This window comes from Leptonychotes weddellii, chromosome 1, assembly GCF_054177405.1.
Source record: "Leptonychotes weddellii isolate Sample4059 chromosome 1, ASM5417740v2, whole genome shotgun sequence".
Lineage (NCBI taxonomy): Eukaryota > Metazoa > Chordata > Mammalia > Carnivora > Phocidae > Leptonychotes > Leptonychotes weddellii.
This window is the reverse complement of record NC_138369.1, coordinates 119128122-119153633: the sequence shown is the minus strand read 5'-3', so window position 1 is coordinate 119153633 and position 25512 is coordinate 119128122. Positions and strand designations below refer to the sequence as shown.

The following is a 25512-nucleotide window of genomic DNA, read 5'->3' as shown; positions in this document are numbered from 1 at the left end:
CTCACCAGAAGGTTGCCTATCCTGCCCTGCATGTCTACATTACCTCTACCTACTGTCCACCCTTGCCCATCTTTCTTGCCTTCCAATCTTTAACTGCCCTCTCTCATTCTTTCACCAAGCACCTCAAATTCCCCACTCATTATTCTATCTCTGCTGCTCCTACTAACAGCTCCTTTCACTTACCCAACTCATCAACGTACAAAAAATAATTTTTAATTTTCTACCAAACACTGAGCACCTCTTCTATGTGACTAAAAGTATGCTCTGGGGATACAAAAATAAGTAAGTCAAGTTTCCTAGTCTCAAGAACCTTGCAGCCTAGCTACAGGGACTAATAAGTAACTTAATCTTTTTTTTTTTTTTTAAGAATTTATTTATTTGAGAGAGAGCGAGAGAGCAAGCAGAGGAGCAGGGGGAGGGGCAGAGGGAGAAGCAGACTCTCCACTGAGCAGAGAGCCTGACGCGACTCGGGGCTCGATTCCAGGACTCTAGGATCACGACCTGAGCTGAACACAGACAACCGACTGAGCCACCCAGGCGCCCCATAAGTAACTTAATCTTAAAAGATAAATGTTAGGAAAGAACATGGGTAAAGCACTACAGAGATGAAATAAAGAGGAGTTTCATCTTATTTATTAGGGGGATATCAGGGACAGCTACAGAAAAAAAGATGTCTGACCTGGCCTTGATAGATAACTAGTAGGAGTCTGGCAGGCAACAAAAAAGCACAAACAGAAATATGAAGATGTAAATGTGCACAGTGTGTGAGGGGAGTGTAAGTACACAAAAGGCATGGACCAGGAGGATGGGAGTAGGGGTGCTTAGAGATTAGGTCAAAATGGTAAGCAGGGACCAGACTGATGCTATGCAAAAGAGTTCTGACATTAAATAAGGCAAAAAAAAAAAAAAAAAAAAGACCCATATATGTTTTTTTGAGTACAGTTGACACACATTAGTTTCAGGTGTACAGCTTAGTGACTTGACAAGTTTATACGTTATGTTATGCTCACTGCAAGCGCAGCTACCAGCTGTCCCGTTACATCACTATTACAGTATCACTGATTGTATTCCTTATGTTGTGCCTTTTATTCCTGTGACTGATTAAAAGACATCATTATCTTTGAAGCAGGTGGAGACCAGATGGTCAAAATCATTTAAGTTATCATGGTTCCATACAAATTTTAGGATTTTCTACTTTTGTGAAAAATCCCATTGGGATTTTGATAGAGACTGCATTGAATCTACAGATGGTTTGGGGGAGTATGGACATTTTAACAATATTAATCCATGAACGTGGGATATTTTTCCATTTATTTGTGTCCCCAATATCTTTCATCAATGTGTTATAATTTCCAGCGTACAGCTCTTACACTTCCTGGGTTAAACTTATTCATAAGTATTTCATCGTTTTGGATGCTACTATAAATTATTTGATTCCTTTTTCAGATATTTCACTGTTAGTGTTTAGAAACACAACTGACCCCAATTAGCCAAAGCAATCTTGAGAAAGAAGAACAAAGCTGGAGGCATCACACTTTCTGATTTCAAACTGTATTACAAAGCTGTAATCAACAGTATGAAACAAAAAAACAAAACAAAAATCAGTATGGTACTGGCATAAACACTGACAGAGAGACCAGTGGAACAAAACGGAGAGCCCAGAAATAAACAGTTGTATATACACTCAACTAGTATTTGACAATGAAATCAAAAGCACTCAATGGGGAGAGAATACAGTCTCTAATAAAGTGGTGTTGGGAAAACTGGATAATCACATGCAGATGAAACTGTACCCTTATCTTACACCGCTCACAAAAATTATAGGGATTAGATGAATTAAAGACTTAACTATAAGACCTAAGCCATAGAACTCCTAGAAGAAAACACAGGGAAAAAGCTCCTTGACATTGGTCGTGGCAATGGATTTTTTGTATAGGTCATCAAAAGCACAAGCAACAAAAGCAAGTATAAATAAATTAGACTATATCAAACTAAAAAACTTTTGCACAGCAAAAGAAAATCAACAAAATGAAAAGACAACCTATGGGATAGTAGAAAATATCTGTAAACTGTTTATCTGATAAGGGGTTAATATCCAAAAACTACAGCAATCCTCCCTTATCTGCATGGTTTCAGTTACTTGTGGTCAACCACAATCCAGAAGCAGATGATCCTCCTTCTGAGGTACTGTCAGAAGGTCAATAGTGTAGCCTAACCCAGTGTCATGCATATGTCATTCACTTAACTTCATCTCATCACATAGGCATTTTATCATCTCAAGACATTATAAGAAGGGTAGGTATAGTACAATAAAATATTTGAGAGGCCACTTTCACATAACTTCTATTATAGTATATTCCTATAATTGTTCTATTTTATTATTGTTGTTGTTAATCTCTTACTGTACCTAATTTATAAATTAAACTTTATTGTAGGTATATACAGGAAAAAAACATAGTTTATATAGGATTCAGTACTATCTGCAAGTCTTATGCATCCACTGGAGGTCTTGGAATGTATCCCCTGTGGAAAAGGGAGACTACTGTCTCAATAGCAAAAAAAAAAAAAAAAAAAACCCAAACAATTTGAGTAAAAAATAGGCAGAGGATCTGAACATTTTTCCAAAGAAGACATACACATGGCCAATAAGTACATGGAAAACTGTTTAGCATCACTAATCACCAGGGAAATGCAAATCAAAACCACAACGAGGTATCGCCTACTGGAATGGCTATTATCAAAAAGACAAGAGGGACACCTGGGTGGCTCAGTCAGTTGGGCATCTGCCTTCGGCTCAGGTCATGGTCCCAGGGTCCTGGGATCGAGCCCTGGATTGGGCTCCTTGCTCAGCAGGGAGTCTGCTTCTCCCTCTCCCTGCCCCCACTCATGCTCTCTCTCTCTCTCTCAAATGAATAGGTAAAATCTTAAAAAAAAAAAGCCAAGAGATGACAAGTGTTGGTGAGGATGTGGAGAAAAGGGAATCCCTGTGCACTGGTGGGTGGGAATATAAACTGGTGCAGCCACTGTGGAAAACAGTATGGAAGTTCCCCCCAAATATTAAAAATAGAACTACCATATGATCCAACAATCCCACTTCTAGGTATATATCCAAAGAAAACAAAATCACTATCTCAAAGAGATATCAGCACTGCCACGTTCATTACAACATTATTCACAATAGCCAAGATAATGGAAATATCTTCAAATGGGTAAAGGTAAGAGGTTACACACACACACACACGAGTATTATTGAGCCATGATAAAGAAGGAAATCCTGCCATTTGTGACAACATGAATGGACCTTGAGGGCATTATGCTACATGAAGTAAGTCACACAGAAAAAGACAAATACTATATGATCTAACTTACATGTGGAATTTAAAAAAAGACTAAAGAACAGTACTATCAGGGGCTGAGGAGTGAGGGAAATGTGGAGATGTTGGTCAAAGAGTACAAACTTCAAGTTGTAGGACGAATAAGTTCTGGGGATCTAATGTACAGCATGAGGACTATAGCTGACAATAATGTGTTATACACTTGAAAGTTACTAAAAGAGTAGATCTTAAATGTTCTTACCAAAACAGAAATGGTAATTATGTGAGGTGATGAAGGTGTTAACTAACCCTATTGTGGTAATGATTTCACAATAAATAGTGTATCAAAGAATCACACTGTACACATTACATTTGCCTAATGTTATATGTCAGTTATATCTCAATAAAGCTGAGGGAAAAAACATATTTATCCATTTGTAGGAGATAGTGATGAACAGGTTAATATATCCAGCAATGGTCCCTATCCCACAAGAGTTGACATGCTAAAGAAGACAGCACTAATACAGGCAAAATTTAAGAAAGGAAAAATACACATGACTTTATCAACATTAAAGTTACACATGAATTCAATAAAGTATTTACATTATGCTTCCTCCACTTCGCTTTCCTTTTCATGTGCTCTCCAAGAATTTGGGAGGTGAAAAGCAGCCAAAATGAAGTTATTTAGGGTTAGAAGTCCTTTTCCCAAATCTTTAATCATTTTGTGATTCTCCTCTGAACCCATTCCAAGGGAATGAAGGAATGCTGGATCTGACCTTAGAGAGTGGGAGGAAGGGGATAGGGAATGCAGAGAGCATAAGGGTGGCGAGGTGAACCAAACTCCATGTTTCTACCATAGACACTGTGCCAAATTGGACTCGTACTCCCTCCTAGGGCTCTACTGCTTCCAGGGGGCCCCTGGCTGCTATTAGGGCTTCCTACTGGGGGTGCAGAGGACAGTGGCCATGGCATCCACCTTTTTATTTTCATTCTTATTTATTTATTTATTTTTAAAGACTTTATTTATTTGAGAGAGAGAGAATGAGAGAGAGAGCACATGAGAAGGGGCAGGGTCAGAGGGAGAAGCAGACTCCCTGCCGAGCAGGGAGCCCGATGCGGGACTCGATCCAGGGACTCCAGGATCATGACCTGAGCCGAAGGCAGTCGCTTAACCAACTGAGCCACCCAGGCGCCCCATGGCATCCACCTTTTTAGCTTCTCCCTCAACAGTGCCCAAATCTTTAGGATCTAATAAGCATATTATTTCCACCCAAGTGGGCCTTCTATTCCCTATGCAGGGCTTCAGCAGACCACACTGTAGCATAAAGACATATTTACATTTTAAATGATCAATACTGCAACTATATGCAAGTGTGATTTAAGTGAATACTTACCTTTTTAAGTTGGTCCTGTCACCACTATCTGAACTTGCCACAGACGAAGTATCATAGGAGTGAGAATCAATAGTATCAATGTTTAACAGTGTAGGATCCTCAAGAACAAAAGACTCATCTTCATCATCAGTCTAAATTGGAAGAATATGGATCAATAAATTCACAATTCCAAATACCCTATAAGGCAGACAGGCATTAATGGGTTTCTTGAAAACACTCGTGCTTATTTCTGCTTTTTTCTCTCTTTTCCATGCATTGTTATTGATCAGAGAGGCATAGAAGAGAAAATTAATCTAGATAGATCTCTGTCTCTATAAAGAGTTCACTCCAAAAATTTCTTCCTTGTAGCAGGAAGAAGCAGTTATGCAAATTATTGTTAGCAGAATACTTTTTAAAATTCAAACCTCTATAGATGCTTTACGAGTTAACTAACAGCCAGTGGCTAATTAGAAGAAAACAAATACCACCTTACTACAAATAGTATGCCGTGAGAAATATGACAAACAGAAGAAAGGCATCCTGGGCTTGAAAGAGCATCTGCAAACACAGTGATTTCATAAAATGGATTTTGCTCATGGAAAAGGACATAGTCCTCAAATATATGAGCAGGAGTTAGAGGTGATCCTAGAAAGATCAGCTGGGACCCAAACTGTAAAAAGCCTTATATTCCATTAAGCCAGGTGACAGCAGGGCCCATGTCCTCCTTGTCTACCACTATATTCCCTAGTGCCCAGAGTTCAATGCCAGACATGTATCACTCATTTAATGAACTAGTGTACTATATATAGTAGACAGTAGGAAGGCAACTAAGATGTTTAAGAAGTAGACACACATGATGCGAACCACCTTTTACAAGGATAAATGGGGCAGTAGGAAGATGGATGAGGGTACTGGGGGAGACTGAGGCAAGGAAACTATTAAGAACCATTAAGAAGATAAGGCATTGTCAAGGAAAAAGAGGAGAGTGGAGGCTAGGAATGTGGCAGAAGAGGTCAAGAGAAGGAAAAATGAAAGAGACATTACTGAGAAAACCCAAGGACCCTGGTTACCATTTAAAGGGGGGGGTGCTGGGAGGTGGGGAGGTAAGGGAGAAATCAAAGAGGATTCCAAGGTCTCTAGCTTGAACAACCAGGCAAAAGATGATACTTCTGAGCTAAGAAAGCAGAACAATGGCAGATAAAGCAGAATGAGGAGTTTAGCTTTGAACAGGGTGATTCCGAGCAACAGACATTAAAGAAAAATGCTCTGATCATACTCCTCTTTCGGTTGGACTGCATTCTGCCTTACCATTTCCATCGATGCCTATATGAGAGCAATCTCAACTCATTATCTGTACTCTCCACCATTGCTAGCTACTGACTACCACCTCTGCTGAAAGTACTAGCCAAATCCACTGGCCTATCTTCAGTCAGCACGCCCTTGTCCTCTTGGCATCATTTAACACTACTGACCACTCCCTACGTCTTGAAACTTTCTCTTCCCTTGGTTTCCAGTACATCTCTTTCCTGCTACTCCTCCCAACTTATGAGGCCTCTTCTACTAGTCATGTTCTCTATTTTCTCCTCAGCCCAACCTCTGATTGATGCTATTCCCTGGAATTATATTCTTAGCTCTCGTCTCTTCCAAGTTCACAAACTTCCTATATGGAGCTAATCCATACCTATAGCTTCAAATCCCATGTCATGCTAATGACTCCAAACTTCAGTATCAACATTTCTCTTGAGGTTTAGGCCCATATTTCCAACTGCTTTTCAGGTATCTACACACACACGTCTGCTAAGAAAAAGGCTAGAATTAACAAGGAGAGATTGTCTCTTGAGAGTTGTAGAGTGGAACAACTGCTGTAGGGAAAAGGGAAAGGAAATAATCTAGAAATGAGAACTGCAGCACCAAGGGCTTAAGCAAAGGGCCAATCAGAATCTTACCTGATTTTCTTAAGCAGCCTTGGGATGTAATTAAAGAAAACAGATCAGTTAAACTAAGCCAGGGTTGAGGGCTTACAGAATACATGAAAGAAAAAGTGAAGGAAAGAAGAGAATTGAAGCCTATCAATAAGGCTGAATTTAAAATTACTATCTACACAGCAGAGATATCAATTTTCCTGCACAGATATGTAAAATCTACATAATCCTATCAAATTTCAGTGTGTGTATATGTCATTGTATGTAAACTAATAAAGTGATTCTAAAACTTACATGGAAATGCAAAAGACCAGGAATAACCAAGGCAATCTTGAAGAGCAACAACAAAGATCTGAGACTATTAGATATCAAAACCCATTATATCAAACATTGGAATGTGATATTGGAGCAAGTGTAGAAAGACCAATGGAATCACACCCACACATATATGATCACCTGATTTAAAACAAAAGTGACATCACTTTTTTTTTTTTTTTTCCCCAGTAAATGGTGCTGGCTCATACCTCACACCATCATATACAAAAAAATCCAGATGAATTGCAGATCTAAGTTTGAAAGGCAGAAAAAAGAAAGATTTTAAAACAAAATAAGATAGCATCATCATGACCTTGGAATTTTCAAAATTTTCTTAAAACAAGACACACAAAAAAACTAACCATAATGGAAAAACAAAATAAGCTGAACTACATTAAGAACTTCTGCTCATCAAAATAAACCATTAATAGAGTGAAAAAGTAACCCACAGAATGGAAGAAGATATTTGCAATACATATATCTAATAAAGGGTTTATATACATCACATATAAAGAATTCCTATAAGTTTTTTTAAAAAAGTGAGCAAAAGACATGAAAAGGCAATTCACGAAAGAGACATCCAAATGGCCCAACCCTATGTCAAGGCACCCAATTTCATCAGTTTTCAGGGAAATTCAGATTAAAACTATGATGTGGTATCACTACACACCTATAAGAACTGAATGGGTAAAGTGAAAAGGAGAAAATTAAAAAGTTGATGAGCATATGGTATTCAGAACTCCCATACTGGGCTGCTGGAAGTATGTATTATTCTGACCACGTTAAAAAACCTGTGGCAGTATCTACTAAGGCTGAACATACCCATATCTCATGACCTAGCAATTCTACTCCTATTCCAAGTATAAAACCAACAGAAATGTGTGTGTGTATATGTATATGCATACATATATAGAAGTGAATAAGAATATTCACAGCAACTTTTTTTTTCAAGATTTTTATTTATTTGACAGAGAGAAACACAGTGAAAGAAGGAACACAAGCAGGGGGAGTGGGAGAGGGAGAAGCAGGCTTCCCATGGAGCAGGGAGCCCAATGCGGGGCTTGATCCCAGGAACCTGGGATCATGACCTGAGCCGAAGGCAGACACTTAACAACTGAGCCACCCAGGCACCCCTCACAGCAACTTTTCATAGTAATCAGAAATTGGAAATTACACAAATGCCCATCAAAAGTAAAATGAATAAATAATGGTATACACATAAAGAATTTTATGTATGGGGGGATGCCTGGGTGGCTCAGCGGGTTAAATGGCTGCCTTCAGCTCAGGTCATGATCGAAGGGTCCTGGGACTGAGCCCTGCATCAGGCCCCCTGCTCAGTGGGAAGCCTGCGTCTCCCTCTGCCTGCTCTGCCTGTCGCTCCCCCTGCTTGTGCTCTCTCTCTCTGACAAATAAATAAAATCTTAAAAAAAAAAAAAAAAGTTTTTGGGTGCCTGGGTGACTCAGTCGTTAAGCGGCTGCCTTCGGCTCAGGTCATGATCCCAGAGTCCTGGGATCGAGTCCCACATTGGGCTCCCTGCTCAGCAGGAAGCCTGCTTCTCCCTCTCCCACTCCCCCTGCTTGTGTTCCTGCTCTCGCTGTCTGTGTCTCTGTCAAATAAATAAGTAAAATCTTTAAAAATAAATAAATAAATAAATAAATAATTTTAAAAAAGGTTTTTTTATGTATGGGAATGAACAATTACATACAAAAATATGAATGAATCTAAAAACATAATATTGAGGTAAACAAGTCAGACACACAAAAGCACATACTCTATCATTCCATTTATATGAAGTTCAAAGCAAGAAAGCTGATCAATGCTAGTAGAAGTTAGGATTGTGATTATCCTGGGGTTAGGTACTAAAGGGGCACACGAAGAGGTTCTGGGATATTAGTAATGTTTTATTTCTTCATATGGGTTCTGGTTGCACAGTGCATTCAGTTTGTGAAAATTCACCAAGCTACACACAATTTGTGTACTTTTCCTCTATGTACGCTACACTTGAGTAAAAAGTTCAAAATAAGTATCTGGCTGCACAGTAGAAATGAAGTGAAGCAGGAACTACCCAGACTGGGAGACTAGGAAGAAACAAGAGACTCGGTCTTGATTAGGTCAAAGAACAGGTTTAAGGAAGTAAGAAAATGGGAGGCAAGGGGGTGGCTATGGTTAGAGAATGGAACTTCACAATTAAAAACCTCAGAGGTAGCACAGTTTCAGACAAGGACAAGGCATACTGCCATTATTTCATGCCCTAAATTCTGAGATACATGATGTCTCCGTAATCTCTAGCTTTCCAGTCTATAAAACATCTTGGATGTCCATTTCTTCCCAACCTCTCGGCAGATTGCTATTAATGAACATTATACGATATGTGCACCCACATATCCTGGAACAAGTGCTTATTCACATTTTGCACTTCTGCCCTTCCCATTGTTTTTTTCTTTTTTAAAATCATTTTAATACTTTTCCCCCAATAGCCTTCATACGGTTCTACAACTTAAATTTTTATTTTTGCTTTCACTTATCCACCTGCCTAGCTCCTTGGAGATGGGAAGGCTGGCCAATGTCCAGTCCTATTTCTCTCTCAAAGTCAGAGACAGTCATACAGCATTTTATAATCCCAGCATCTAACACTATGAGCAAATATGTGAGACATGCAAATTACTAGTGAGGATGGTATTATCTTCTCAGATAGATTATTATCTTCTCAGTAAACCACTAATGACCATACTTACTATTACTCATAGAAAACTAAATTGTGCAAAGATGGTTTTTCTTCACTATGAACTAGTTTCATTCATATGACCACTTTCTTTGCCATTTTTTTTTTGAAGATTTATTTATTTATTTGGGGGGGGTTGGAGGGAGGGGTAAAGGGAGAGGGAAAATCTCAAGCAGACTGCCCGCTGAGCGTGGAGCCCAACGCAGGGCTGGATCCCATGACCCTAAGATCATGACCTGAGCTGAAATCAAGAGGCAGATGCTCAACTGACTGAGCCACCCAGGGGCCCTTTGCCATTTTTATACAAATATGTTCAAATATGGCTTTATATACAACCTTCTAAGCTTGCTTTTATTTCACACTTAGTAAAATAATTGAAATGAGGATATGATTAAGACATTAACAAAACTGACTAAAATTAATCTCTTCATCTCTAAATGAAAGATTTCTTCTCTATTAGAAAGCAGTAAATAAGTATCACTGTAACCAGTTATTCTTTCATTGACCAAAGCCTTCTGTGTCAAAATTTAAAATGCTACATCTTAACACAGATCATACAAGTTAAAATATATTCAAAGGAACAGCAACATCAAACTGATATAAAAATAGAAATCAAAGTCATACAGGAATAATAAAAGATACAATTCACAAAGAAAAGTAGTTTGCATCCTATAAAGTGTTGGGTACAACCCCCAAAGTATAGGGGTAAAAGTAATAAAGACCAAGACCCAACTCATTCAGCGGGCATTGTTTTTGGAGAACCTCTGCATCACTATCTTTTAGAAAACTATGGATCCAAAACAGATTCACGCATTTAAAAATCTTTCTCAAATTTGAAGCTAAAACTTCCAAAAGGAGTCTTAAGCAAATTTTTAAAAGATCAAGAAGACTGAGTTGAAGAATTGTCAGCAGATGCCAGGTACATAAAAGCTCCCGTACGTCACCAACATGTTACTTCCACAAAGTTCCTTTATAAAGCCTTTCTGACCTGCTAATTCAGAAAAGAATAACATCATTTCAAAACTCTGAGAAACTTTTTAACAAAGACGGCACTCATAAGATACCCTGTGGAGGCTTTCCCTTTACACAGCAGGATGATGAGGTGCATTTCAAGGTTGCAGCTGCTCTCTAGTATCAGAGGATGAGCTATCTGAGTATCACCGGTAGAGAGGACATAATTGAAACATAATACAAATCTCAAAAGTGACGTGAATTTACTATTTCAACTTGCTTACTAAAATGTTTTCTCAAATCTACCAAGTCTAAGGCATTGTACTGGGCACAGACATGAACAACACATGGCTTCTGCCCTTGAGAAGTTCACAGCCTAGATGAGTGCTGTCCAACAGTACTTTCTGCAACAACGGAAATACTCTGCTCCTGTGCTATCCACTATACTAGCCACTAGCCGAATTTCAACTGAGAACTTAAAATGTACCTGTACAACTGAGACTGAAATTTCAATCTTAACTATTATTAATTTACATTAGAATTGCCACATGTGACTAGTGGCTCCCATACTGGATGGTGCAGATCTAGATACATACACTATAATTAACCCAAAAGCATTAAAATCAATTCTAAAATGGACCGTGATCATTAATATACACTTACCTCATTGAGTATGCTTTCCAGTGTTGGAGGAGTGTCAACTTGAGGAATATCAAACTCTTTGTCATCAATCTAAATAGAGAAAAGAAATTATTTTCATATAATGCTGCTTTCCCTCTCAGAATATTGTGAGGGTGTTTAAATTTATTAGAGCCATTACCAATTAAGAGACAAACATATCACCAAACTGATCATGCAGAGAGCCAACTCGATGATCCATGGTAGTAAGGATCAGGTCAAAAGACTACAGAATTGTTTCTTATCCTATCCACATATTCACTGATTCTCAAAGACAAATATACACTGACTGCACCATCTTGACAGCCCTGTCTAGAAAGCTTTTGTTCATGAACTCTGACCTGTGCATTCTAAACAGGACAACACAGCATGTCTCATGACAAGCCCCAATTTTCTAAGTGTAGAAAGCAGTATACAAAACAATATACGAGGTCATAAGCAATAGACAAAGGTCTGACGTTGCATTTCTTAGTTATTTCATAAATTACGGTGAGAAGTGATTAGGTCAAGCAAATTGTGATTAAATATTCTCCTGGTCACAAAAACTTATTACTATCAAATCAATGGGAAAAAAAAATCACTGCACATGGGACGCCCCACTGGCTCAGTCAGTAGAGCATGCGACTTGATCTTGGGGTCATGAGTTCGCGCCCCATGCCGGGTGTGGAGCCTACTTTCAAAGAATAAATAAAATATTTTTTAAGAATCCCTGCACAAGATTCCTAAACCTAGCACTAGCTCTATGATCTTGAGCATTCATTTAACATAGCCAGCTGCACTTTGGCTTCTTCCTCTATAAAATGGATTATCAGAGTATGTGAGGCTCAGATGAGAACATATGTTAAAGTGCTTCATAAATGGTAATGACATACACAAATGAAGAGTGATATTATCCCATAAAACTGCACACAGACTTCTATTAATTCATGCAAAAATGACAGATTGAGTCTTTAGGTCATAGCTCTAACCATCTTAACAAAAGCTGAATTTTTACCAGATCATTTTTGAACTCCAGTTCCTTGTCCAGATCTATGTAAGAGAATTTTGAAAGTGAAGCTTCAAGACTGAAAGACTTATTCAGCTCTTCTTCAGTAGTCTTGGCACTGAGGCTCTGTTCCACGTTTTCATGGTCTGGTTCATTTTCCATATTTATAATAGTTATAATTCAGTCAATCCAAGCAAGTTTTGTTTTGTTTTGTTTTGATTTTTGGCCTTAAATCATGATGACCTGAATGATCTCTTCTCAAAAAAGAAAAAATATACATTATTTAGATTTCCTCAATTGGACATTCCAAAGACTTATATGGTCAGACTTTTGTGGAAACTGATTGTTCATCAATCATCTGATTGTAAGGCAAAGAGAAATCAGTATGGTCTGAGGTATGATATTGGGGGAGAGTTTCTATGGGAGCACAAAGGAGGAACATCTAACTCAGGAGTCTGGGAAGTCGCCCACCACCCAAAGTCATTAAGTCTGGTGACAGTGACAGACTTGCGGTAAGTTCAGCCACTAGACTTGGTACCATCCAGATTTATGTTTTAGCAGCATGAGGGTAAATTGGTGCCAAGAACTGCAATTAACCCCTCCCTCATACTCCCAAACCTCAGAGTAGATCTCCAGTTCCCCTGGAGAAAAGCATACAAATCAGTTTTGCCGTTGGCCTCCATCCAGGGCCACAGATGTCTCAGGGAGCTTGTGTAGACACAGAGGACCCAGGACAGATAGCTAGCCACTTAATATGACACTAGCAAACCTAAGCGTTCAGATTACGGGAGACAACAATGATGCCAGAATAAAATAAGACCGCAGCCAACTAGGGATTTCTAGGATTTCTAGGAAGAAAGCTAGTCGTAGAAAAACATGGACATTCTCAGAGAAAACTGAAATACTAAAAAAAAGTATGCAAATGTTTTATATGTTTCATAGCTCTAAAGGATACAATGCCGTATCAAAAAGAGTTTTGTTTACTTGCAAAATAGAAAACAACTGTCTGCAAAATTGCTAGAAAACTAAAAACATATTCAGGAAAAAATAATTTAAGTTTAATGATTAAATTTGTTCTTAAGTGTTTTTAGTTTGTGTTCTAATTAGGCTACAAGTGGCCAAATTTTTAAAAGTCCCTCCCTGAGCTCTGCCTGTTTAGAAATAAAGAAATAAAAATATGAAAACAGAAATAACGCCATAGTAATAATGACAGTAAAAACAAAGCTCATTTTGTTTTCTAGACTAGCAATATACAAAACAATATATGAGGTCATAAGCAATATACAAAGGTCTGACATTGCATTTCTTAGTTATTTCATAAATTATGGTGAGAAGTGATTAGGTCAAGCAAATTGTGACTGAATATTCTCCTGGTCACAAAAACTTATTACTATCAAATCAATGGGGAAAAAAGTACCCAGCCACATGCAGTAACTCTCTATGGGAAGCTTTTTCAAACTACATACTGTCCACGGCCCACCATATGAACTTCTCTCAATCCCACTCCTTAATGAAGTGAAGGCAAAGGAAAGGCTGACAACTAAGCCACTGAAAGAACTAACTGTTTAAAAAGGAGTTGAAAGGGGCACCTGGGTGGCTCAGTTGTTAAGCATCTGCCTTCGGCTCAGGTCATGATCCCAGGGTCCTGGGATGGAGCCCCGCATGGGGCTTCCTGCTCTGCAGGAAGCCTGCTTCTCCCTCTCCCATTCCCCCTGCTTGTATTCCCTCTCTTGCTGTGTCTCTCTCTGTCAAATAAATAAATAAAATCTTTAAAAAAGAAAGAAATAAATAAAAAGGAGTTGAAAATTAGTTGCTGGTATTGTTTAAAAAAAAAATGCCCAAAATTCACTGACAATTTTATCCAATTAGGCTCCTTTTTTTAGTATTTATGATGAATTTCACTTTGTGCAAAGTTTCATTTTTATCAGATTAAAAGAAATGAGTATCTATTATATGTAAGACATGTAGACTATGAAGACTTATTTTTAAAGAGCTGAAACCAATTTTTCTAGCTAGTACATTTGGTATATTACCAAATACAGACTAATTTCTTTCACATGTCACAGAAATAGACTCCAAGGCTCCGTCCTACAAACACATGATAGTCAAATACATTCCTAGAAGACATAACTGAGGGCACTCTGTTTCTGGCAACATTTGAAAGTAGCTTTCCAACCTCAGGTACTAAATGTACTTCTCCTTTTGCAGTGAGCCAAGGGCAGAAGCAATATGAGCTTATATGCCTTTCTTCAAAGAAGACTCATGACAAATTCCTTCTTAATAAAATTCTCTTATTTGTACCACTTAGGAAAAATGATTACAATTAGTCAAGGAATGTTTGCAAACAAGCATAATCTAATTCACATTCAGTGATTCTTGAGGACAGCTATTTTTATTCTTACACATTAAAAAAATAATGGAAAAGACTACAATAGCCACACCTCAAAAAACCCCACTTTTACTTAAATGACTTAATAACTGAAAACATTTCATTCTTCACATTGGTCTTTGCAAAATAACTCAGGAAGTAAAACAATTTTTTTCTGGCTTTTTATACCTCCTATCTGGTGTTACTTAAGAGGTTCTCACGGCAGCTCAGCATCTGTGAACACCAGTACCACATTCGAGAAGTTTTACGTGATCGAGCATCCCCTGAAGAAAGAGCACCATCTTGCCATGCTACCCTACTCCATTTCCAGCCTCCACTTCACTGAGCTCCTATTATTGTGGTATGCTGGCAAAGTGCAAAGAACATAAGCCAGAGTCCGTTAAAATGAGGTTTTAATCTGGGCTTTACCAGTTCCTATCTGTGACCTTGGTCATTTTGTCTACCTTTCTGAGCCCCTCTATTTCTACACCTTTTAAGATGAAATATTGTGGCCATTTGTGTTGTTTGCCCAGAGTAGCACCTCTTGCTGGGGGCAGGGCTCCTTCAAACCATGTGGTTCTTGTGGAGGCTGCCAATCAAAAATCCCCTACTAACAGAGAGTGCATAATGTAGCCAGAGTGCTTCACTGGGATTCATTAAAATGGAACTGGTGAGGAAAAGCCGCTTCCACTATTCTCTAAACAACGAATAGTAAGGGCGAGCAGCACCCCCACCCTCCACCCGACCCTGTTCTGCAGAAAAGGAGGTCATTTATTCAATATATATCAACTAAACACCGAAACACCTACTATACTTGTCACTGGAGATCCACCTCTACGAACAGATTTTACATTCTAGGAACAGATTCTCTAGCAAGAATAAAATCAACCTACAAACAGAACCAGAGAAGAGGTCAGAGTATCCTGATACCACTCAGGACCCCATGTTCTAGTCTTCTGATGTTCGCTCTGGCCACAGCATTCTGGCAATTTGGCTACATAAGCCAGCATCCTCTCCCAACACACTCGCTCGCTCTCTCTTTTTTTTTAAATCACTTAAAACGGAGAGTCCTGACTCTTAGAATGCAACTACCTATTTGCAGAGCTACTGTGAGGAATAAACAACATAATGACTGTAAAGCATTTAGAATAATGCCTGGACACAGATTTGGTTCTCAAGAAATATTTGCTATTATCATTTAAAATTTCCTCAAGATTTCCACATTCTTCCAAAGTTAAAGATCCTGAAACAAGATCGAGTACTTTTGTAAAGGTCTAGCTAGTTCTAAGCATATCATAAGGATACCTTATTGGAAGGATATACTTACTTCTGCTCTCAGATTAGAAGTTTCTTCATCAGTTAAATGTAGGGGTTTTATCTAAGACTAGTACAGCCCCCAGCAAAGCATCAGAGACGCTTCAGAAAAAAAGTCTATCAAAATAAGTGTGATATACTACAAGTCATTCTAAAATTGTGCTTTCGCATCAACTTCCTCTTTTATCACTTACCAGCAATTATACCTTTATGTTACTCAGCAAATTTATTCAACCCAAATAGACCTAGGAATCAAAAGATACCACACTCAGGTATTTTTTTGAAAAGGAGAGTTCACTGGAGCAGTGTCTCCACATTTTTTAGAAATTGAGCTGTGCCTGAACCTGCCTGTGGTAGGCAAGATAGTAGTGCCCAAGGATGTCTGTCCTGATCTTCAGGACCTGTGACTGGGTTACCTTACATGTCCAAAGGAACTTCACATGTGTGATTAAATTAGGATCTGGAGTTGCAGAGATTATCCATGTTGGCTCAATATAATCACAAGGGTCTTAAAATGTGGAAGAGGGAGGCAAAAAAGAGTGTCAGAAAAGAGACAGGACAACAGAAGCAGGGTCACAGGGATGCCTGCGTGGCTCAGTTGGTTAAGCATCTACCTTCGGCTCGGGTCATGATCCCAGGGCCCTGGGATGCAGTCCTGCATTGGGCTCCTTGCTCAGAGGGAGCCTGCTTCTCCCCGTGCCTGCTTCTTCCTCTGCCTGCCATTCCCCCTGCTTATGCTAACAAATAAACAAATAAATTCTTTAAAAAAAAAAAAAAAAAAGCAGTGTCAGAGAGATGCTACGTTGCAGGCTTTGAAGGAGGAAGGATGCCAGGAGCTAAGGAATTTAGGCAGTCTCTAGTAGCTGCAAAAGGCAAGGAATAGGATTCTCTCCTTAAGCCTCTAGGACCCCAGCCCTGCCACAGCTTGATTTTAACCTAGTAAGACCAGTGGTAGTCTAGTGCACTAGTGAACTAAAGAACTGTAAAATGATAAATCTGTATTTTTTTTAACCTACTACATTTGTGGTAATTTGTTACAGCAGGAATAGGAAATGACTACACTAACAAACTTCAATTAATTTGTCTCTGGACCCATTGCCACCATTCTGAAATACTAATCCTTCCCTCATCACTTGGTGTTGCCCAAATATTTATTGAGCAAGTTCTTCATTCCAATACACAGGCCAATGACGAAATGTTTAATATAGGACACTTCTATTACGCATGATGCAGACACTACTTTCAGATACCACTTAAGTGCTATCCCAGGACAAAGGTTGGCAATAAACTACTGATAATTTCCTCTGAAGACTAAATTCTACAACTAGTTCTCCACCCAAACATCCTGCAATCTAGTGTTCCTATAGCGGATGCCAAGCTGGACAGTACCTGCAGGCGACACAATCGTTAAAATCAATGGTTTCTCAGTCTCTCCCAGAATGAAATCACATTATTCCGAAAGAAAAATGTAGGTCATAGAATCAGGATTACCCAGTATGTTGTCCTCTTCGCAGCACTGATAAACTAATATTTTAATAGTTCTGATTTAAGATTATCTGACATCTTGACAGTTCTGAAGGCTATTCCCTCTTAATAAGGTTATTCCCAACCAATTAGTAATAGATTCAAGGACCATTTAAAAATAATATATGTATGATATAAACATCAGTGACCCCATTTTAACACAGACGAATGGAATAAGAACTCCAGAATGTGACCTGTATTAGGCTGGGCTAATACAGAACTCTTCTACCAACTTTTTGTTGTAGAAGTTGTTTTGTTTTTACCTTGGCAGACCTTCCCTACCATGCTCAAATTCCAGGATCCTATTTAATTCACTGGCATTCTTTTCCTCCTAAAAGTATCATATGAGACACCTTTCACAGTATGGTGAGTCGAATCAAATTTTGTTTTTTTCACTTACTGTATCCCCAAAAAGGTATCATGAAATCATGATACGGAAAGAATATTACATTCCCACTTTGTTTCCAGCTTTCCCAATCCAAGTATTTCTCTTCTTCCATTTCTTTGTGTTGTTTGGTCTTCTCGTGGTTTGTTTTGTGAAGAAAAATACAATAGATGATTAACCTCTATTTGTTTTCTATTCTCTTTCTCTAGTAAATGGACTCATTTTGAACAGATCCCAATGCCTACAGTATAAAATTCCAAATTCTACCTACAACTATTTGGTCAACTAATCTTCGACAAAGCAGGAAAGAATATCCAATGGAAAAAAGACAGTCTCTTCAACAATGGTGTTGGGAAAACTGGACAGCTTAGATGTAGAAGAGTGAAACTGGACCATTTTCTTATACCATACACAAAAATAAATTCAAAATGGATGAAAGACCTAACTGTGAGACAGGAAACCATCAAAATCCTAGAGGAGAACACAAGCAGAAACCTCTTTGACCTTGGAAAAGCAAAAATAAACTCGTGGGACTTCATCAAAATAAAAAATTTCTTCACAGTGAAGGAAACAATCAACAAAACTAAAAGGCAACCTACGGAATGTGAGACGATATTTACAAATGACATATCTGATAAAGGGTTAGTATCCAAAATCTATAAAGAACTTATCAAACTCAATACCCAAAAAACAAATAATCTAGTTAAGAAATGGGCAGAAGACATGAACAGACATTTCTCCAAAGAAGAAATCCAGATGGCTAACAGACACATGAAAAGATGCTTAATATCAATCATCATCAGGGAAATACAAATCAAAACCGTGATAGGATACCACCACAAATGGCTAAAATTAACAACACAGGAAACAAGAGATGTTGGTGAGGATGCAGAGAAAGGGGAATCCTTACACTGTCGGTGGGAATGCAAGCTGGTGCAGCCACTCTGGAAAACAGTATGGAGGTTCCTCAAAAAGTTAAAAATAGAACTACCTTATGACCCAGAAATTGCATTACTGAGTATTTACCCAAAGGATACAAAAATACTGATTCGAAGGGGTACATGCACCCCATTGTTTATAGGAACATTATCAACAATAGCCAAATTATGGAAAGAGCCCCAATGTCCATTGACTGATGAATGGATAAAGATGTGGCATCTGTATACACACACACAAACATATAATGGAATATTAGTCATTAAAAAGAACAAAATCTTGCCATTGCAATGACGTGGATAGAGATGGAGTGTATTATGCTAAGTGAAATAAGTCAGTCAAAGACAAATACCATTTGATTTCACTCATGTGGAATTTAAGAAACAACACAGATGACCATATGGGAAGAGGAAAAAAAGAGAGAGAGGAAACCAAACCATAAGGGACTCTTAACAACAGAGAACAAACTGAGGGTTGATGGAGGGAGGTGGGCAGGGGATGGGCTAAATGGGTGATGGATATTAAGGAGGGCATTTGTTATGATGAACACTGGGTGTTGTAAGTAAGTAATGAATCACCGAATTCTACTCCTGAAACCAATATTACACTCTATGTTAACCAACTAGAATTGAAATAAAAATTTGAAAGAAAAAAATAATAATAAAATTCCAAATTCTAAGCCTAGGATTCCAGATATCACATGAGCTGATCTTACTTTCCTTTACAACTAAACTTATTAACCTGTATTCAGAGTCCTTCAAGAAGAGCTTCTCCTTTCTATCCATGTCTGCTCACACTAGTTCACCTTCCCTTTCCTTTTCCTCTCCATTTATCTAAGTTCCTTCTTTCCTTCCTTCCAGGCACCTTCCTTCCCTAAGCATCCTCTGAATCTAGAATGCATGTCTTCTTTATAACAGTGCCTTGGCGCTTTCCTCATATTGATTCATTAGTTAACTCACCATGTGGCTATGTCTCTTGTCCCCAACTATACAATACAAATGCAGCCATGTGGAGCACCTGCATGGCTCAGTTGGTTGTGCGTCTGCCTTCGCTTTGGGTCATGGTCCTGGAGTCCTGGGGAGATCAAGCCCCGTGTCAGGCTTCCTGCTTGGTGGGAAGTCTGCTTCTCCCTGTGCCCCTTACCTTGCTCATGTTCTCTCTCTCTCACTCTCTCAAATAAATAAATAGAATCTTAAAAAAAAAAAGAAAGAAAAATGTAGCCACGCTTCTTTGTATACTGCACATCACTGGGCTCACTGACTTGCATAGGTATGTAACGTTCAATAAATATTTACTGATTACATTAAGAATTGGAAGACAGGGCTAACACCTGTGTTGCAAATTAAATGGATCAGTTTTATTACCTGTAATTGTTAAGCTTCATAGGATATTATTTGACTCACAGCCTATAGGAATCTATGCCATAGTAAGCCAAGTTATAATTGAGCTCTACCTTTATGTAATCAGGCTTGTCAACTACTATTGATCATATTCATCCCTCAGATATCAGCTAAAACTCTGCTTCCTCAAAAAGCCTTTTTTTGTCCTGCTCAACTGAACTAGATTCCCTGTTAATATGCACTTATAACATCGTTCTCCTTCTTCACTAAACTTGTCACATTGCAATCATTTTTTCAGTGTCTAGACCACCACTGCCTTCCCTCAGGAAGGAAAGTAATAAGGTTCCAGGAGAGCAAAGACCAGATCTGTCTTGTTCACCACTGTATTCCTAGTGCTAATCAACTAACCAATCCCTCCCTTCCTCCCCCCATAAGCAGCCAAGCAACACTGAATCACTGGCTTTGAGGGCTTCAAATAACAGTTCTGGTCATTCAAAATAAGATAGGGTTAGTCATTCTACCCCCAAAAGCCTACCACCTTGCAAGTTCCATTCTTTGCACCTAGATGAGATTTTTTACAATCCTTAACACTGATTTTTTTTAATGATCATTTAGTTCATGTATAACATGACACAAACTCCACAATTTCAGATGTTTTGTGTTCTTTTACATTAATTCAGCCTACAAAGTCAAGATGAAACAGTGGAAATGTATCATATGTCCATTCCATTTACAGGAATTCAATTTATCTTCAGCAAAGGTAAAGAGAAAAAAAGAAATGATTCACACAGAAATGGGGACTCTGCACACCATTCCACTCAATACGATACATTTCAGGGTGAGCATGGGATAGGAGATTGGTATCTGCTGTCCTTTTGGTCAGTCTCAGTTCTTGAATGCCTCATACATAACTATCCATTTCACCTGTGCTTAAAATAACAAATAGTATGCTGTTGCAACACGGAGCAAAACCCGGCTGTGTTGCACATCCTGAGAGATAGGTCAGTCTCCACCATGACTCCTTCCCAGGTACTTTTCAGGGGTACTCAAGTTTCACCTTACTCATGGACTTCAGAAACAGACCCTGTGTTAGGTAACAATGCTACTACGTACTTGGATGAGATGCACACTTGGCCCCTGAGTTTCTTTCCAAGAATAGGCACATTTAGGCCCACAATGCTCAGAGCTGCCACTATGAAAAAGCCCAAACCTCTGTTTCTCTTTCTCTTAGCAAATGTCTAAATAAGAAGAGTAATCATTTAAAATTTAGGAAGTGCATATAGAACAACAAATGTTAAAAAGAAAAGTGGAGGAAAAAAAGAATACCTAAGACCTGCCGGTCTGGTCGCCTGATGCTAAGTTACTATTATGTTACTAAGTTATTATTACGAATTGTCAGGCACAACCTTCAGCCACAATCTAAAAAAGAAAAAACTAATCCCCTACGACAATATACAAAATAATAGTAAGAACTAGGTCTACGAATATCTGTTATGCATAAAGCCTAATATTATTCATCAGTTTTATATGTGTATAAGTAAAATGAATGAAAGAGAAAAAAAAAATCACTTCTTTCCAGCTTTCAGTAAGTCCCTACTATTGTAAGAATCACTCTTCAGGGGCGCCTGGGTGGCTCAGTCAGCTGAGCGTCTGCCTTGGGCTCAGGTCATGATCTCAGGATCTGGGAGCGAGCCCTGCATCGGGCTCCCTGCTCGGCAGGAAGCCTGCTTCTCCCTCTCCCGCTCCCCCTGCTTGTGTTCCCTCTCTGTGTCTCTGTCAAATAAATAAAATCTTTTAAAAAAAATTAAAAATTAAAAAAAAAATCACTCTTCAAAGATCCACCCACCCCTCAGAGAACTTCTCCTAAGAAGCACATGGGCCTTGTGTAGGCTGACATATATTCCCCTTCTTCTTCACTAAATTGGTATGAGTGAATTCTTTAAGTTAAATGCACACAAGACAGGATTCCATTCAGTTGTAGGTTGAGTACATGGTGGCTTTCCAACTCATCTTAATTAACTTCCAATTAATTGTCACCTCAATTTCTTTTGGTTAGGTGTCAAGAAGGATGTAGTCACAAGAGATTTTTTTTTTTTTTTTTTTTTTGTAAAGAGCAAAAGGAAACTTCTTGCTCAACTGCTAGGAAAAACAAATTTGATTACAGTTAAAACATCCCTTCACCATTTTTCCTTTGGAAAACTGCTCCTCCTCCACATTACCAAACAAGTAATTTTAGTTGTGCTGCCAATCAAATATCCTATCTACCTAGCCAGAAAAGTAGGCACAGGACATTCTTGTATACATTTGGCCAATCATTGTCCTTCCCTGGAATTTGTAACTACTGAAGGTAGAGGAGTTTTCTCTTCTGGGAAGATGTTAACACAGGGGCTAACAGATTGAGGATAATGCAAACATAAATTCAAGATTCAATTAAGACTAGAACAGTTTGATCTGACAAATATATACAGATTACACCTGAAGCTGTGGCTCAAGAGGCAGTCTAACCTCTGTGACAACTCTAAACAGATCGAAAGTTAAACATACTTCCTTAAGTTCAAAGCGTCTCACTTTTCGTTCACATACATAACTGACATTTTGTATCACAATGGTTGACATCTTTATGAAAGAGTGAGATATAGCTAAAAAGTGCCATGATGCCTCAATATCCTGAAGACAAAAAACATCCAACCGCTGATGCTGGTCCAGATACAAAGAAAATAAAGGATAATCAACATACTATTATCTTAGAGCTCTGGAAAGAATTTTTTCACATATAACTATTTCTCTTTGACATATAAAGCCTAGAGTTCAACCAGAATTTTTCCCCCACCTATCTTTACTCTGCTTTCTATGGAACAGGCCAGCTTTACCAGAGGATTCAGTATCTATTCTCTGCTTAAATTTAACCATGAGCAAACCCATGTCCTACACAAACACAGGTAGATTCTCCATCCCCATTTGTATTAGACTTCAAACACACAGACCTGACATGTAATTACCTCCCAATCACAGACATCCGGAGTTGGTGCCACACACCTGACATGTAATTACCTCCCAATCACAGACATCTGGAGTTGGTGCCACAAGTCAACATCCATGATTGTTTCGTGTTTTCTTTTTTTGGGGGGGGGGGGTTGTGTGGTAGAGGGTGGGCATGCAGAGGACGCAAGACTTCCGGTCCATTCTATATGAGTCTAATATTAGGAGGTTATGGAGGGGGCATGCCTAGTTGAAGAAGGCTCCCAGCTGATCCTGATAACCCACAGCCATGGAACCTCCCTGGCTGACCCTACTTCATCCCACCCTAACCTCCCTTTGAAGCAAACCCAAACACTTTAGGCAGCTGTTTCCCTCTTTTCCCGAGTACCACACTTGGGAGAACTAACTAGGACACAGGAGTGCCCTCAAACTTTAGAGACCCCCCTGTCCTCCTGCTCTCACTCTGGAGCACAGCTTGCAGGCAGAGACAAACTGGAACCAGCCTCACAGGGTGCGCACCAATCCTAAGAGGTGGACACCTGATCTAGGTCTCGGCCTCACACTTGGGGAGCACACTCATCCCAGTCTTTGAGGGACAGACGAGCCCACACCTGTGCGCCGGGCCGGAAAGGCGGGTTGCACGCCTGTTCGGTCCTGGGGAGGAGAGTGATCATCCACCTCCTAGTCTCACAATCAGGGAAGCGGGTGCACCTGTCCTCAGCCCCACATTCGTTATGAACAAGTGGAAACCTCCTGACCCAACTACAGGCCAAACGCAGGACACGCCTCTCCGCCCCAAAGTCAACCCCACCCGGCCCTTGAGCCCCGGTCCAGTTAGTCCGCCTGGGGCTGCTCCGTCAGGCCGCGCCGCCGCACGGGGGAAAGGGCCGAGGCTCAGGAACCCGGCATGCGTCCTCCTCCCGCCTGGGGGACAGCGGCTCACTACTGTCCCCACCCCGTTGGCCTGCTCCCGGGAGATTCGTTACCTGCGCTTGCAGCCATTCCAGCCCAGGACCCCCGGCCCACGTGACCCCGCCCCCTGCTGTAGCCTCACGCACGCGCAGTATATACCACTGATGGCCACGCTTCCGCTTTCCTCCCCGCACCCTGGTCCGCCCCTCTGTACCACGCCCCTATTTAAAGGGCCAGAGATACAATGTCTCACGCCAGGGATTTAATGGGTGATTAACATCTTGGGGAATAGGAGACTGGAAGCACAGACGAATAAACAGTCTTTGAAATGGGAAGAGAAACTCTCCTCCAGCCCCATGTCAATGAATTCATCTGACCTTTAAGAAAGTGAACCGACCTTCAGCCAGCCCAGAAAGGACAGTTGATTCCCAGATTTTGGAATTTGCAACCAGTAGATTTTTACTTAATCTTTTTAAAGACAAACATAGAATTGCCAGCTTTTCATTTTGCCAAATAAGGACAATAAATACGCACTAAAAACCAACTATTATTTTCTAACTTATCATCAACATTGATCCACAAAAAATAACATCTTAACACCAAAAATATAGGAAAGACACATGCTCAAATAAAGGAGATATCTTTTAAAGGGATAAAAATGTATGTTTATTTCTCTTATTCCTCCTGAAGAAAGATGAAAGCTTTCAGGACAGACTGGATTTTAGAGCCACCACTGTAGATAACACTAGGCCCAAGGCATAGATCTTATGCCTGCTGGGGCCTTAGTCAAGAAAATGGATGGAGGAAGAACAGAAGTTGCCCCTGGAAGGCCATTTAGAAAATACTCAGTTGGGCAGATATTTATTGCACATCAGCTAGGCTCACTATACTTCTGGGCCTTCAAAGGACCCAGAAGTGAGTAAGACACAGCCCTGCCCCTCTGACACTCTCTGTCTAAGCTAAGACATAGCTACAATGCAAGGCAGGCTGTTTTGAGTGGTATAAGAGAGGTATGAGACCATCACTTTAGGATCACAGATGAGGAAATATGATGGAACACTTCAGGGAGGAGGCGGTATCTTATTAGGGCCCCCAAAGAATTTCAGTAGACAGAGAGCAAGGAGAATGCCTAGCTGAGGGAACAATGGGATCAAAGACAGTACAAATCAAGATTGAGGACTAGCTGCTGCTTGATGTGGCTGTGGCGTGGGCAGTGGCTTTCAAACTTTTTTGACCATTATAGTAAGAAATACATTTCAGCTATGACTATATATATATATATATATATATATATATATATATATCCAAACACATGCTCACTATACAGAGAGAGTAATATAGGGAAAACTTCACTAGGGGCGCCTGGGTGGTTCAGTTGGTTAAATGTCTGACTCTTGATTTCTGCTCAGGTAGTGATCTCAGGGTAATGAGATCAAGCCCCACATACCCGAGAGCCTGCTTAAGATTCTCTCTCCCTCTCTCCCTTTTCCCCT

At 39.5% G+C, this 25512-nt stretch overlaps 1 protein-coding gene across 6 annotated transcripts in view; it reads right to left on the bottom strand.

Moving 5' to 3' along the window:
• Positions 1-24191, bottom strand: part of VPS8 (VPS8 subunit of CORVET complex) — a 244539-nt gene extending 220348 nt beyond the window's left edge. For 4 of the 6 annotated variants that reach the window (XM_081830850.1, XM_081830876.1, XM_081830874.1 and 1 more), the window contains exons 1-4: positions 24094-24191; positions 12271-12515; positions 11262-11330; positions 4709-4839 (exon numbers count right to left, since the gene is read on the bottom strand). In XM_081830850.1, coding sequence (XP_081686976.1) covers positions 4709-4839; positions 11262-11330; positions 12271-12423 — 353 coding nt within the window. In that variant the 5' untranslated portion in view covers positions 12424-12515; positions 24094-24191. Of the gene's footprint in view, positions 1-4708; positions 4840-11261; positions 11331-12270; positions 12516-17867; positions 18441-19747; positions 19843-24093 lie in introns of those variants that run through there. The other 2 variants (XM_081830861.1, XM_081830869.1) reach the window with 2 other exon arrangements.
• Positions 24192-25512: the final 1321 nt, after the last annotated feature.